The sequence below is a fragment of the Bubalus kerabau genome, chromosome 1 (genome assembly GCF_029407905.1).
Source record: "Bubalus kerabau isolate K-KA32 ecotype Philippines breed swamp buffalo chromosome 1, PCC_UOA_SB_1v2, whole genome shotgun sequence".
Lineage (NCBI taxonomy): Eukaryota > Metazoa > Chordata > Mammalia > Artiodactyla > Bovidae > Bubalus > Bubalus kerabau.
Genome location: NC_073624.1, coordinates 90,918,014 through 90,934,864, shown reverse-complemented (window position 1 = coordinate 90,934,864; position 16,851 = coordinate 90,918,014). Strand labels below are relative to the sequence as shown.

At 39.3% G+C, this 16,851-nt stretch overlaps 1 protein-coding gene across 1 annotated transcript in view; it reads right to left on the bottom strand.

Annotated features, from left to right (window-relative positions):
• Nucleotides 1-11,314, bottom strand: part of C1H12orf54 (chromosome 1 C12orf54 homolog) — a 30,077-nt gene extending 18,763 nt beyond the window's left edge. The window contains 2 exon segments of the mRNA XM_055582256.1: nucleotides 10,432-10,551; nucleotides 11,192-11,314. Of these exon segments, the coding sequence (XP_055438231.1) occupies nucleotides 10,432-10,496 (65 nt within the window). The 5' untranslated portion in view covers nucleotides 10,497-10,551; nucleotides 11,192-11,314.
• Between the last annotated feature and the right edge of the window lie 5,537 nt (nucleotides 11,315-16,851).

Here is a 16,851-nt window from a genome sequence, read left to right as displayed (position 1 = left end):
TCTTTAATCCATTTTGAGTTTATTTTTGTGTATGGTGTTAGAAAGTGTTCTAGTTTCATTCTTTTACAAGTGGTTGACCAGATTTCCCAGCACCACTTGTTAAAGAGATTGTCTTTAATCCATTGTATATTCTTGCCTCCTTTGTCAAAGATAAGGTGTCCATATGTGCGTGGATTTATCTCTGGGCTTTCTATTTTGTTCCATTGATCTATATTTCTGTCTTTGTGCCAGTATCATACTGTCTTGATAACTGTGGCTTTGTAGTAGAGCCTGAAGTCAGGTAGGTTGATTCCTCCAGTTCCATTCTTCTTTCTCAAGATCGCTTTGGCTATTCAAGGTTTTTTGTATTTCCATACAAATTGGGAAATTATTTGTTCTAGCTCTGTGAAGAATACTGTTGGTAGCTTGATAGGGATTGCTTTGAATCTATAGATTGCTATGGGTAGTATACTCATTTTCACTATATTGATTCTTCCAATCCATGAACATGGTATATTTCTCCATCTGTTAGTGTCCTCTTTGGTTTCTTTCACCAGTGTTTTATAGTTTTCTATATATAGGTCTTTAGTTTCTTTCGGTAGATATATTCCTAAGTATTTTATTCTTTCTGTTGCAATGGTGAATGGAATTGTTTCCTTAATTTCTCTTTCTGTTTTCTCATTATTAGTGTATAGGAATGCAAGGGATTTCTGTGTGTTGATTTTATATCCTGCAACTTTACTATAGTCATTGATTAGTTCTAGTAATTTTCTGGTGGAGTCTTTAGGGTTTTCTATGTAGAGGATAATGTCATCTGCAAACAGTGAGAGCTTTACTTCTTCTTTTCCAATTTGGATTCCTTTTATTTCTTTTTCTGCTCTGATTGCTGTGGCCAAAACTTCCAAAACTATGTTGAATAGTAATGGTGAAAGTGGGCACCCTTGTCTTGTTCCTGACTTTAGAGGAAATGCTTTCAATTTTTCACCATTGAGGATAATGTTTGCTGTGGGTTTGTCATATATAGCTTTTATTATGTTGAGGTATGTTCCTTCTATTCCTGCTTTCTGGAGAGTTTTTATCATACATGGATGTTGAATTTTGTCAAAGGCTTTCTCTGCATCTATTGAGATAATCATATGGTTTTTATTTTTCAATTTGTTAATGTGGTGTATTACATTGATTGATTTGTGGATATTGAAGAATCCTTGCATCCCTGGGATAAAGCCCACTTGGTCATGGTGTATGATCTTTTTAATGTGTTGTTGGATTCTGATTGCTAGAATTTTATTAAGGATTTTTGCATCTATGTTCATCAGTGATATTGGCCTGTAGTTTTCTTTTTTTGTGGGATCTTTGTCAGGTTTTGGTATTAGGGTGATGGTGGCCTCATAGAATGAGTTTGGAAGTTTACCATCCTCTGCAATTTTCTGGAAGAGTTTGAGCAGGATAGGTGTTAGCTCTTCTCTAAATTTTTGGTAGAATTCAGCTGTGAAGCCGTCTGGACCTGGGCTTTTGTTTGCTGGAAGATTTTTGATTACAGTTTCAATTTCCGTGCTTGTGATGGGTCTGTTAAGATTTTCTATTTCTTCCTGGTCGAGTTTTGGAAAGTTGTACTTTTCTAAGAATTTGTCCATTTCTTCCACTTTGTCCATTTTATTGGCATATAATTGTTGATAGTAGTCTCTTATGATCCTTTGTATTTCTGTGTTGTCTGTTGTGATCTCTCCATTTTCATTTCTAATTTTATTGATTTGATTTTTCTCCCTTTGTTTCTTGATGAGTCTGGCTAATGGTTTGTCAATTTTATTTATCCTTTCAAAAAACCAGCTTTTGGTTTTGTTGATTTTTGCTATGATCTCTTTCGTTTCTTTTGCATTTATTTCTGCTCTAAGTTTTAAGATTTCTTTCCTTCTACTAACCCTGGGGTTCTTCATTTCTTCCTTTTCTAGTTGCTTTAGGTGTAGAGTTAGGTTATTTATTTGACTTTTTTCTTGTTTCTTGAGGTGTGCCTGTATTGCTATGAACTTTCCCCTTAGGACTGCTTTTACCATGTCCCACAGGCTTTGGGTTGTTGTGTTTTCATTTTCATTCGTTTCTATGCAAATTTTGATTTCTTTTTTGATTTCTTCTGTGATTTGTTGGTTATTCAGCAGCGTGTTGTTCAGCCTCCATATGTTGGAATTTTTAATAGTTTTTCTCTTGTAATTGAGATCTAATCTTACTGCATTGTGGTCAGAAAAGATGCTTGGAATGATTTCTATTTTTTTGAATTTACCAAGGCTAGCTTTATGGCCCAGGATGTGATCTATCCTGGAGAAGGTTCCATGTGCACTTGAGAAGAAGGTGAAATTCATTGTTTTGGGATCAAATGTCCTATAGATGTCAATTAGGTCTAACTGGTCTATTGTATCGTTTAAAGTTTGTGTTTCCTTGTTAATTTTCTGTTTAGTTGATCTATCCATAGGTGTGAGTGGGGTATTAAAGTCTCCCACTATTATTGTGTTATTGTTAATTTCTCCTTTCATACTTGTTAGCATTTGTCTTACATACTGCGGTGCTCCCGTGTTGGGTGCATATATATTTATAATTGTTATATCTTCTTCTTGGATTGATCCTTTGATCATTATGTAGTGACCTTCTTTGTCTCTTTTCACAGCCTTTGTTTTAAAGTCTATTTTATCTGATATGAGTATTGCTACTCCTGCTTTCTTTTGGTCCCTATTTGCATGGAAAATCTTTTTCCAGCCCTTCACTTTCAGTCTGTATGTGTCCCCTGTTTTGAGGTGGGTCTCGTAGACAACATATGTAGGGGTCTTGTTTTTGTATCCATTCAGCCAGTCTTTGTCTTTTGGTTGGGGCATTCAACCCATTTACGTTTAAGGTAATTACTGATAAGTATGACCCCGTTGCCATTTACTTTATTGTTTTGGGTTCGAATTTATACACCCTTTTTGTGTTTCCTGTCTAGAGAATATCCTTTGGTATTTGTTGGAGAGCTGGTTTGGTGGTGCAGAATTCTCTCAGCTTTTGCTTGTCTGTAAAGCTTTTGATTTCTCCTTCATACTTGAATGAGATCCTTGCTGGGTACAATAATCTGGGCTGTAGGTTATTTTCTTTCATCATTTTAAGTATGTCTTGCCACTCCCTCCTGGCTTGAAGAGTTTCTATTGAAAGATCAGCTGTTATCCTTATGGGTATTCCCTTGTGTGTTATTTATTGTTTTTCCCTTGCTGCTTTTAATATTTGTTCTTTGTGTTTGATCTTTGTTAATTTGATTACTATGTGTCTTGGGGTGTTTCGCCTTGGGTTTATCCTGTTTGGGACTCTCTGGGTTTCTTGGACTTGGGTGATTATTTCCTTCCCCATTTTAGGGAAGTTTTCAACTATTATCTCCTCAAGTATTTTCTCATGGTCTTTCTTTTTGTCTTCTTCTTCTGGGACCCCCATGATTTGAATGTTGTAGCGTTTAATATTGTCCTGGAGGTCTCTGAGATTGTCCTCATTTCTTTTAATTCGTTTTTCTTTTATCCTCTCTGATTCATTTATTTCTACCATTCTATCTTCTAATTCACTAATCCTATCTTCTGCCTCTGTTATTCTACTATTTGTTGCCTCCAGAGTGTTTTTAATTTCACTTATTGCATTATTCATTATATATTGACTCTTTTTTATTTCTTCTAAGTCCTTGTTAAACCTTTCTTGCATCTTCTCAATCCTTGCCTCCAGGCTATTTATCTGTGATTCCATTTTAATTTCAAGATTTTGGATCAATTTCACTATCATTATTTGAAATTCTTTATCAGGTAGATTCCCTATCTCTTCCTCTTTTGTTTGGTTTGGTGGGCATTTATCCTGTTCCTTTATCTGCTGGGTATTCCTCTGTCTCTTCATCTTGTTTAAGTTGCTGAGTTTGGGGTGTCCTTTCTGTATTCTGGCAGTTTATGAAGTTCTCTTTATTGTGGCATTAGATCTTTCACTTTTGAAGCCAGTCAGTAAAGACTGGAAGAAGACTACTTCTTCAAATAAAGAGACAGAAATGGAAGAATTCAAGGAACATGAAGAATCAAGGAAACATAACACCACCAAAAGAACAAAAAGATCCAGTGATGGATCTCAAAGGAATAGAGATCAATTGCAATTCTAAACAGTTATATTAAAGAATCTTTAAGCCAGAAGAGAAGATGACCAGTGAATGGAAATCAAGAAAACAGCAAAATGAGAAGTTCAACAAGGAAATGAAAACTATAAAAAAGAACCAGACAAACTCATGGGACTAAAGAATACAATGGCTGTGATGAAAAATTCAATAGAGGTCTTCAACAGCAGACTTGATCAAGAAGAAAAGAGAATGATTGAACTTGAAGACAAATAATTTGAAATTCAGAAGAATAAAAAGAAAAGAACTGAGAAGAGTAAAGAATGCCTATATGACTATGGGACACCATCAAATGACATAATATGGGCTATTTGAAAGCCACAGAAGGAACAGGGAAAGTGAAAATGGTAGAAAGCTTATTTAATGAAATAATGACAGAAAGAATTCCCAAATCTGGTAGGGAAGTTAACATCTAGATCCACAATGCTTAAAAATTCCAAGGAGGCTGAACATAAGGAAATCTTCATTGACACATTATAATAAAATTGTCTAAGGTCAAAGACAAATAGAATTTGGAAAGCAGCAAGGGAAAGTGAATTACCACATACAAGAGAAGTCCCAAAAGAGTACTTCTCGGCAGACGCCTTGTATGCCATGAGGGAGTAAGATGATACAATCTAAGTGTCGAAAACAAACAAACTTGCTAACCAAGAATACTTTACCTGGCAAAGCTACTCTTCAGAAATAAAGTGGAGATAAAGACTTTCCCAGACAAACAAAAGCTTGATCACGACTAGACTTGGCATACAACAAACGCTAAAGGGAGTTCTTCAAGTTGAAAGGATATTAAACAGCAGGAGGAAAACATAAGTATAAATCTCACTGGAAATGGGATATATATATAGTCAAATTTGAAGACTTAAATACTGTAAGGGTGGTGCTTATTAAATCACTTGTAATGCTAGTGTGAAAGTTAAAAGTATTAAAAGTAGCTATAGCTATCAATACAATAATTTTTTAATGGATACATATTATAAAGAGGTCTAAATAGTGATATCAATGACATAAAATGTGAAGGGAAATGAAAAAATGTAGAGTTTTTGTATGCAGTTGCTGTTACCAGCTTAAAAAGACATACTGTAGGATATGTCTCATGGTAATGTAAACCTCTAGAAGATACACAAAAGATGGGGAACATGTGTACACCCGTGGCGGATTCATGTTGATGTATGGCAAAACCGATACAACATTGTAAAGTAATTAGCCTCCAATTAAAATAAATAAATTTATATTTAAAAAAAGGAATCGGAGCAAACTGTTGCAGAATTTCAATAAATCACAAAACAAGATAGCAAGAAGGGAAGGAAGAAACAAAGGAACTACAGAATAGAATACAACAACATAATAATAATGGTAATTACTGATAGTTACATATCAATAATTATTTAAACATAAATAGATTAAATTCTCCAAACAGATGAGTTAAATGGATTAAACACAATCCAGCTATATGCTATCACACATGCACATAGGCTGAAAGTAAAGGGATGAGAAAAGATATTTCAGGCAAATGGTACACAACCAGAGCAGGACTAGCTATATTTATATCAGACAAAACAGATTTTTAGTAAAAAACTGTACACTTTGTCATATGAGACAAAGAAGGTCATTATATAATAAAGAGTTAGTTCATCAAGATGATATGACAGTTGTAAATATATATACATACAATTTTGAAGCACCTAAATATATATATAGCAAATGTAAGCAGAACCAAAGGGAAAAACTGACAAAAATAATAAGAGCAGACCTCAATACCCCATTTTCAATAATGAATAGATCATACAGGCAGAGTTACGAAGGAAATAACAAACATGGCATTATGGACAAAATGGATCTATACAAAACACTGCGTCCAATAACAACAAAATACACATTCTTCTCAAGCACACACAGAACATTCTCCAGGCAAGGTCATATGCTGGGCCACAAAGCAAGCTTAACAAACTTAATATTGATAACATATCATGTATTTTTTTCCTACCACAATGATATTAAACTGGAAATCAATAACAAGAGGATATTCTTAAAATTCAACAACATGTGGAAATTAAAGAGCACTCAAACAAAAAATATGTTGAAGAAAAAGAAAGACTTCAATAAAGATATAAAAAGATATCACAGCTAATACCAAAGAGACTACTATGAAAAACTATATACCAAAAAAAAGTAGATATCTTAGAAGAAATGGATAAATTCCTAGAAATATGCAACCTACTCAGGCTTCTCTGGTGGCTCAGCAGTAAAAGAATCTATTTGCAGTGCAGGAGTTGCAGGAGACACAGGTTCAATTCCTGGATCAGGAAGTTCCCCTGGAGAAGGGCATGGCAACCCATTCTGCCGGGGTCCAGCCCCGGCCGATCCAGGGTATTCGAAGGAGAGATGGCATCGGCGACCTATTTAGTTAAATATTCATCAAAGATATAAAGAGTAATAGAATGAGGATAGCTCAGTGAGGAAATTCAGTGGAGAAAAGAGGCTGAATAATTCAGCCAGAAGGTGAGAGAAAGAACGACATGGGGAGACCAAGTTTCGGTGAACAAGGCCCGCACTTTATTTTCCAAAGTAGTTTTTATACCTTAAGTTATGCATAGAGGATAATGGGGGAAGGGGTAGAGTCATGCAGTAAGCCAGGCTTTCTTCCTGCAAACTTATCATATGCAAAAGTTTAGGTGATTTGCATCATCTTCTGGCCCGGAGGCCTGTTAACATTTTAAGACCCTTTCTTCAGAAAACTTATTTTTCTCTAAAGGTGATTAGTCAGGCGCCACCCTCCAAAAGCATTAAAGTTGCATTCCTATAGGGCAAAGGTGTGGTGGGCTACAACAAGAAAAAGAATTAACTCAAGGGTCCAAGGTTACAAACATTAAAGCTACTACTTACACCAATTATATTAATCAATACACTGCCAGGGACACAGTAGGTAAGGGATATGGAGACTTAGCAGCGAACATTGGCCCAATAAGTGAAAAACCCTTCACCAATACAATTTCTAATCAATCTTTTAACTACTCAAAGGAATCTGTGTTTAGACAGTTTAGAACATCTCCTGCCTCTCACAGTTGGGAGGCTCTGAACGATCACATGTGGCCGGAAAAACCTATTCAGGCAGGCTAGAGGATTTCCAAAGGAGTTTGTAGGTTGAAACACTGTCACACCTAGGAATTATTAACTGGAGCTGTAAGCTAACTCTTTTTTCAGAGAGAGGTAGTGGGGGACAGCCCCCCATAAAGTCAGAGGTGTAGGTGAAAGCACAAAGCAGAAAGTAGGCAGACTCTGGTTTTGGGGGTAGATGCTCGAGAATTTCTAGGGGGACTCCTGAGGCTCGATCCCGCCCTTGTGTATGCTGAGCCTCCTTCCTCATGACCTTTGCCACGGGCAGAGTTCCTCACGCTGGCTCCTGGCAGTGATAGAATTCCAGCTGAGCTATTCCAGATCCTGAAAGATGATGCTGTGGAAAGTGCTGCACTCAATATGCAATATGCAATATGCACTCATATGCAATATGCTGGCTCCCGGCACCACTCCAGTATTCTTATCTGGAGAATCCCATGGGCAGAGGAGCCTGTCAGGCTACTGTCCATTGGGTTGCAAAGAGTCAGACACAACTGAAGCATCTTAGCACGCACACATACAACCTACTAAGACCAAATCATGATGAAATACAAAAATCTGAACAGACCAATAATGAGTAAGAAGATTAAGTTAGCAATCAAACTCCTCCCTACGAAGAAAAGCTGAGAACCAGATGGCTTCACAGGTGACTTCTACCAAACAATGAATTGACACTAGTTCTCCTCAAACTCTTCCAAAAAATTGAAGAGGAAGGCACATGCTCAGACTCACTCTATGAGGCCCACATTTCTCTCATACAAAATCCAGATAAGGATACAACAAGAAGGAAACTACACACCAATATTCCTGATGAATGTAGATGCAAAAATCCTCAACTTCATACTAACAAACTGAATTCAGCAATGCATTAAAAGGCTCATACACTATGATCAGATGAGATGTACCCTGGGCTATAAGAATGAGTCTACAAATGGATATCAATTGTGATACACCACCACATCAACAGAATGTGAAGGTCACTATCATGTCTAACTCTTTGCAACCCCATGGACTATACAGTCCACAAAATTCTCCAGACCAGAATACTGGAGTGGGTAGCCTTTCCCTTCTCCAGGGGATCTTCCCAACCCAGGGATCTAACCCAGGTCTCCCACATTGCAGGCAGATTCTTCACCAGCTGAGCCACCAGGGAAGCCCAAAATCAACGGAATGAAGGATAAAAATCATATAATGTTCTAAATAGATGCAGAAAAATAATTTGATAAAATTCAATATCCATTCAAGGTAAAACTCTCAACAACTAGTTATAGAAGAAATTCACCTCACTATAATAAAGGCTGTATATGACAAACCTATAACCAATGTCATACTTAATGGTAAAAAGCTAAAAGCTTTTCCTACAAGGTTAGGGAAAGACAGGGAATCTCACTCTCACCTTCCTATTCAACAGGATATTGGGAATCCTAACCAGAGCAATTAGGCAACAATAAGGATTAAAAGGCATCCATGAGTTTGAGGAAACTCATGGAGATAGTGATGGACAGAGAAGCCTGGCGTGCTGCAGTTCGTGGGGTGGCAAAGAGTGGATACAACTTAGCAACTGAACAGGAACAACAAGAATGCATTTTCCCAAACAGAACTCTCTGACTCCACACCTACTGACTATTTTCTCCTCATAGTTCTGTAGTGGAACTACATAACTATTACTCATATTCTTAGAACTTGCTTCTACCTCCAAGTGTCAGGCTTTGCAATTCCTCAATGGCTCTCAGACTTGAGGCTCAGTTAATCGTTATGAGCACCTTAATCAGATATGCCACCTAGAAACCTTAGAAGACACTTTTAACTCTTTTTCTTCCTGAATTCCTTTAAACTCATTTCTTTTTCTTTTTTTTTGGTCTTTAAAGTCTTTACTACACAAAATCCTGTGATTTTTTGATTCCTGCATTCTTAGTTTTGATGATGAGAAACATCTCAATACATTTGGAAATAGTGGTAACTGTGCATTTCATGGAAGTTGGCTAAAATGGTGCTGAAGACATTGAGTAATTAGAATCACAATTTATAAAGCTGGGTTTATGAGGAATAGTTTATATACAGTAAATATTATTCTTTATCATGTACAATTTTGCTCATTGACATATGCAAACATCATGTAATCACCATCACAGTAAAGGTATAGAACACTCCCATCACTCTCCAAAATTCTCTCTTATCTCTTTGGAATCAGTCTCTTTCCATTACTCCCAGACCTTGTTAACTAAGCACTGATCTATTTCTTCTCAGTGTAGTTGTACCATTTTCAGAATGTCCTATAAATATAATCATACATTGCTACTGCTGCTGCTAAGTCGCTTCAGTCGTGTCCGACTCTGTGCGACCCCATAGACGGCAGCCCACCAGGCTTCCCCATCCCTGGGATTCTCCAGGCAAGAACACTGGAGTGGGTTGCCATTTCCTTCTCCAGTGCATGAAAGTGAAAAGTGAAAGTGAAGTCGCTCAGTCGTGTTCGACTCTAGCGACCCCATGGACTGCAGCCTATCAGGCTCGTCTGTCTATGGGATTTTCCAGGCAAAAGTACTGGAGTGGGGTGCCATTGCCTTCTCCAATCATACATTAGGTAGCTTTTTGTAAATTGGAGTATAACTTCTTTACAATATTGTGTCAGTTTTTGCTTCCTATAAATTCTTATAACATCTCCTGCATACTTTAAAAGCTCAAACCAAGGTTCCAGTTCCTTTCTGAATCTTTCTTGACCTATACCTGCACAGAAAACCTACTTTTTTTTTTTTTTTCAGATTTTATGGATAATATTTCCTGGGTCTCATATTCAGTCTAAAACAGCAGATTCTGGCCGTTCTCTGTACCCTAGGACAAGGAAAGCAAAGTTTCGGGCATCTGGCCTTGATTTACATTGTAGAGGACATAAGAACTTCTTAGAGAAAGTTGGTCTTGGGATAAATAAATGCCCCTTGGTGGTATTCACAACTAACTCCTCCTACAGGAATTTCAGATTCATGCCCACCTTCTAAGTAGAATGAGAATGACTTGCTTTTGTTCCTTCCATTAAGGAGAGGAGAAAAGACACGTGAAAGTCCCAACTTTCCCAACCAGGAAATAGGCGCAGCAGTGGCAGGGATGGGAGACAGGGGACCTTGATTCTTCTCCCATAGAAAATATCCAGTCTAAGGAATTTGAAGGTCATCATGAGCCCCATTTACCTTTTCTGCTGCCTGGAGTTCCTTCCTCCCTCTTGTTCTTGATCTTGGAAGGCATGCTGTGCCATTAGTCTGAACGGAAACTAGATGCTCTGGAGCTGAAGATGGAGATAGCTCCACGTCCTGGAGAGGAGTAAATGAATAGGGGAAGAGGGCAGGTAAATGATGAGAGGAGACTTCCCTGTTGGAGAACTACCAGGACAGATGTCTCAGTAGTTCAGGAAGCACCTGTATTTTGAATGGGTCAGTGTGTTTGTGTGAATGTGTGTGTATGTGCATGTACACATATGTGTAAAGATAAGGGTGTGAGGGAAGAAGTGTTTGCACCAGATAAAGAAATTCCAGTGAGAAGGTGGGTAGAGAAAAGAGAAACTCAGTGAAAAAATAATAGCTGGCTGGGATTGGGGGAAGGAGCGGGCCAGTGGCTGCTTGAGGTAACGGTGGCTCTAAGACAAGGTTAGGAAGTAGTAATGTAATAAATTCAAGAATGGACAGTTTCCCATCCCATCCTCCATCCTAGTCAGGCAGCTAAGGGTAGCACCAGAGGCTGGAGGTCTGTGAGCTCCAGCCTTCAAGTGTCTTGGAGGCATGAGGAAAACCCCACAGCTGATACTGTCAAAAACACGTGGGGCTGAGAGGTCAAATCAGTGACTCAGAGTTAAATCCTCCTTTGAGAAGTTGCTTCCCAGAACCCCTCCTCCCATCCTTCCCATCTCCAAACCTGAGTCAGGAACTAATAAGAAAATTATGTCCAGAAACTTACCCAGCTGGGCACCCCAAATAGCTCTTCTCCCTACCCCTAACCTCCTAGAATTTCTCCTCCTTGAGCCGCATCTCACAACAGCTTCCTATCATCTCGCCTATCAACCTAGCCCTTTTCAACTCTTCTGTGACCTCAGCTGTGACCTCATAGATCTGAGACAATTGACTCTCTCCTCCCACCCTCAACCCAGGCTTCATTTCATACAAATGATACAATAGTGAGATAATACTGTTAAATTTTAATTTCTGGGAATTTTTGTTACATCATTGACCACCACCCATTGCCTTAGACATTCTGTACTTCTGAGAGATGATAGGAATGAGCCCAGAAGAATCCATGTTTTATTTTGAATTTCAAAATAGGGTCTAAAGAGTTAGGTCCTGGTGACTCACACGCCTGCAATGCAGGAGACCTGGCTTTGATCCCTGGGTCAAAGAGATCCCGTGAAGTAGGACAAGGCAATCTATTCCAGTATTCTTCCCTGGAGAATCCCATGGGCAGAGAAACCTGGTGGGCTTCAGTCCATAGGGTCACAAAGAGTTGGACACAACTGAGCATAGCACAGCACCTTGAGAAAAATGGTTTTGTTTTGAATTCCAAAAGTCTTTGATTTGAAAGAGCAGCAAAGATTGGTGAATTGTTGTGGCTGTAAAGTTTTAGAAGGGATGAAAACAGTTCTCTGCAGAAAAAAAGATAGTTTTTATCTATAGATATTAAAAATAGGTGTAATAGTGCTAAAAAGAAGGCAGGAAATGAGTATTAGAGAAAAGTTAGATATAGATGTGCAGCTCTGAGAGGAACCTGTTACTATTTGGTGATCGTGTATGTAAATTGGGGCTTCCCAGGTGGCACAGTGGTAGAGAATCTGCCTGCCAGTGCAGGAGATGCAAGAGACATGGGTTCGATCTGTCGGTTGGGAAGATCCCCTGAAGTAGGAAATGGAAATCCACTCTAGTATTTTTGCCTGGAAAATTCCATGGACAGAGGAACCTGGTGGGTTACAGTCCATGGGGTCACAAAGAGGCAGATACAACTGAGCATACATACACACACATGTGAAATATCCCAATATGTATAGAAATCTTAGAAGAGAAGGGACCAAGGACCTACTTCTTCCCTGCAACTGGAACCCTAGGAAGAACAGACTCAGAGAGTGTGCTGCACCAACAGGAGGAGATTGTGATAAAATGGGACTTGTGGTGTGGTGTGTACTTAGGCAGACAGGGACTAACATGGTACCTTCCAGTTCCCCACAGCCTGCCCAGGCTATCCATCAGGCAGAAAAGATCCAGACTATCCCTCAGGCAGAAATTACAGAGTGGAGGAGGAGAGGTCTGACATATGACGAGGACTCACAGTGTGTGAGCCCTATAGCAAAAGACCATTGTAGGTTCATGGATAAAAGCATGGACATTGCTTGTCCCTACCTGTCTTCAGCAGTATTTAGGGAAGATCTATTATACTGCCCACCCCTAGCTTTGAAGAGAGATTTTAGAGCTTTAAGTGCTACTAATGAGACACACCAAGACCACCATAGGCTGTCCCTGAATACCACCTTCTTACTATTATGAACTACTTAAAAGATTGGTTACCAGAAGAAGCTCTGATTAGAGATTACTCTCTCCCTCCCTCTCAGAGGCCACTGGGGCCATTCCCATCATGACCTGACTCCCTGTTTGCGTCAGTTTTCACAAAAAGTCTAAGCTCCTCCCTCCATGACTCCACATACAGGAACTTTTAGTCTTTTATGGCCAGATACATGCCATAGCCTAGCTCAAGTTCCTAGTTCTCTCTAACCACTCCAAATCTTTTACCCTTTAAAACTGAATTCTTGATTCTTCCCACCTTGAAAACCTGTTCCTCTCCACCACATTATATGGTGCCACCATTCATCCAGGTGCTTAATTAAAAAACCCTGGAATCATCAAGTTGCCTCTTTTTCTGTCTCAGTTCAGAAAATCTCATTGGCTGTATCTTGAATCTGGTCACTTCTCATCCAGGTCAAGCCATATCATTTCTCTTTCGGACTATTGCTGAAACCTTTTAATTTGTCCATTATTTTCCTGCAGCAGCCAAAATGATCATCTTTAAAGGCATACAAATCACATAACTTTCTTCTCAAAACCCTGTATTCCCTTTGCATCATGCTTTGAACAAAGTACACAGAGCTTCCAAGTCAGGCCTACTCCTTAGACATCATTTCCTGCACACTGCCATCTTGCTCATTCTGCTCCAGTCACACTGGCTTCCTTGCTTTTCCAGATGCCCAGCACACATGAGCATCTGGCTCATGGTTTCCATTCTTGCTGTCCCTTCTTCCCAGAACATTCTTCTCCTAAACATGGGTTCGGTGACCTTGGTTACTTCGGGTCTCTGTGCAATGATGTTTTCTCAGAAAGGTCTTTCTGTGTCTCCTCTCTAAGGCAGCAGTTGCTGCCACTGACTAGCCCTTTATTTTGATTTACATTTATTTTAATCATCATTTGCCATTTTAATATAAATTCCTATTAGTTTTGTTTGTCTGCATGTTTCATCTCATAGAACATAAGCGCCACGAAAGCTTTTGTCTTATTCAATATTGATTATATCTACCATGCCAAGAACCATGTCTGGAATATAGAAACAGCTCAAATGTATGTTGAATGATTAGCCAATCAACAATACAGAGACTTCTCCCAAAGAAATGGATAGAAACCATTGGTAAGGATACAAGGGGTATCCCACAGAGGAGAGGAACCCTTCTTCTGCCATGATATTGCCTTCTCCTACAAACAGAGGTCACCAAGAGTGAGAAGGAGAAAAGTAAGTTGGCAATACTTAATACATGTGATCTCTCTCATACACGCACACGAAGATTAAATTCAGATTAAATTAAAAAGTTTAGTTCTCAAAAGAAATTTATTGAATTATAATTGACACACAATAAACAGCACATATTTGGCAAATTTGGGCATATTTGTACACCCATGAAATCATTATTAAAAGCCATCTGTGATGATCTAGAGGGGTTGGATAGGGATGGAGTGTGGGAAGGTGGGAGGGAGGCTTCAGAGGGAGGGGATATATGTACACTTATGACTGACTCACATTATTGTACTCCAGAAACCAACACAACATTGTAAAGCAATTATCTGCCTTCATCTTCACATGACTCTCTCCTCTGATATGTCTGGCTCTCTCCTTCTCTCCTAAGGACAATTGTCATTGCATTTAAAACCCACCCTAATCTGGTATGAGCTAATCTTGAGATACTTAACATAATTATGTTTGCAAAGAGCCTTTTTCACATTTACACGTTTTGAGTGGACTTATCTCTTGGTGGGGGGCGGGCACCATTCAACCCCACAAAGAGGTAGTTACAATTTGCTAAGAATAAAATTTTAGTGAATGAACAGTATGCAGTTCTTGAAGAAAAGGGTAGATGAAAGCCAGCTTACAGAGGAATTAGGGTTTAAGAAAAGAATTGCTGGGTAGGAAATGTCAGTATACTTGGACATGCTTTGAAAAGCACAGCAGTAGAAATAAGACAAAAGATATGAAAAACTCTAATAAGTGCTTAGAATCTGTTTAAAAACCTAATTAAACCTAATTAGAGATTTACATGTTTTGGTGAACACTAGAAGTATATGAGTATGTTCGTCCATGCTGAGCCATCTCAGTCTGCTTTCTGAAATACAAAGAGCAGTTATCACCAGGATAGAGACCTTTTTTAAGCTTTCTAAATTATGTATTTTTTAATTGAAGGATAAATGCTTTACAGAATTTGTGTTGGTTTCTGTCAACGTTCACATGAATCAACCATAGGTTTACATATATCCCCTCCCTCTTGAACCTCGCTCCCCATCCCACCCATCTAGGTTGTTACAGAGTCCCGGTTTGAGTCCCTGAGTCATACAGCAAGTTCCCTTTGGCTATCTATTTTACATGTGGCATAAAATTTAGAAAGCAACTGAGGTAAACTTGTGGAATGGGTATCAGGGATAAAACGATAATGACTAGATAATAACTAGATAATAACATCAGGAAGTTGATGTTAACATTAGTTCATTATTTTTAAAATATTTGTTAAGTACCTCATGTGTTTTGAGCACTAGGTTGGAAACTGGGAGTGAATAATGGAGGAGAATGGTCCCAGTCCTTGAGTAGCTGTTCTGTTGTTATTTAGTCACTAAGTTGTGTCTGACTCTTTTCGACCTCATGAACCAGACTCCTCTGTCCATGGGATTTCCCAGGCAAGAACACTGGAGTGGGTTGCCATTTCTGTCTCTAGGGGATCTTCCTGTCCCAGGGATTGAACCTGCATCTCCTGCTTTGGCAGGCAGATTCTTCACCACTGAGCCCCCTGGGAAGCCCCTTGCTGTTCTGCAGTGAAGCAGTAATGCTTGGATGAACCATGCAGTAAATGACAAAGTTAATCAGGGATGAAGGTCATCAAAGCAGGGACTGTTACAACAGCAAGGCAGGAGAAGGTGTATGTGAACAATTACGAGAAAGAGAAGCCTATTCTGACCAAACACCCCACAAATAAAATGCCATATACATTTAATTATTTGAGTTATATGTTTTACATGTTTATGGTTCAGGGTCTTGACAGTTCTAATTCCTCTGTGTATCAGTCAACAGATATTTTCTAAATCCAGAATATTCTCCCAGCTAGTTTCTGAACAATTGCAGCGAGAGTGGCTCAAGGCAATTTGTGTATGTAATTGGCAGGTCAGGCTGAAGCTCCTTAGGAAAGCCTCAGGAGCATTCCCTCTTTTTTTTTTTTTTTTAATTTTGGTACTTTTGCTGAGAGGAAGCTGAAGACAAAGTGGGCATCTGGCCAAATTCTTCAGAAGTCTCTTGATGAGGGAGGCTACATTCTCACCCTCAAGCAGTAATTCCTGGGTTCAGATGCTGGGGAGCTGTTTCCATAGACTTCCCTCAGCAGCTTCCTGTCATATGTGGGATATAAGCTGTTTCCACAGACTTCCCTCAAAAGCTTCCCTCAGCAGAAGCTGCCAGAGCCTGCAGGGACAACAAGGGCAGTTTGTAGTGACAACAGCTGGGACACCTGGCAGTCTCCCTCCCCAGTCATCTCTTCCTCTGGTTAATAATGCTCAATGGGATCAGAGTCACTTCTTCCCAGGACAATATATCAGTGTCATTTTGGATGCAGAGAATGCCAAACAAAACGGAGGTAAAATCAGAGCAAGAAGCGGGCTGGAGAGACTCACAAGTCTTCTGGGCCTTGAGGCAGACTTACTTATCCCACTAGAGTGAGATTTAGATGAGCCAACGGCCCCCAAAAGAAAGATTGCCCCTGGCTGAGGCTCTGGAGGCTCAACTTTCTCCACATCAGTAGTTTTCAAAGAGTAGTCTTCAGACCAGATGCGTTGGTACTGCCAAGGAAGTTGTTAGAAAGTCAAGTTCTTGGGCTCTGCCCCTGGACCTACTGAATTAGAAACTCTAGGGGTGGGGTTCAGCAATTGGTTTTAACATGTGACTCAGATGCTCACAAAAGTTTGGTAACCACTGCTGTACTGGTTACTTCTCTAGGATTGCCAGGCACACGGAGGAAGTGAGCTATCAGCTATAAAGTTCAGGCAAAAATGCTTTTTTGGCATTCATTTGGCATTGAGCCAAATGCTTATTCCTTTGAGCTCTAGGATGGGACTGTG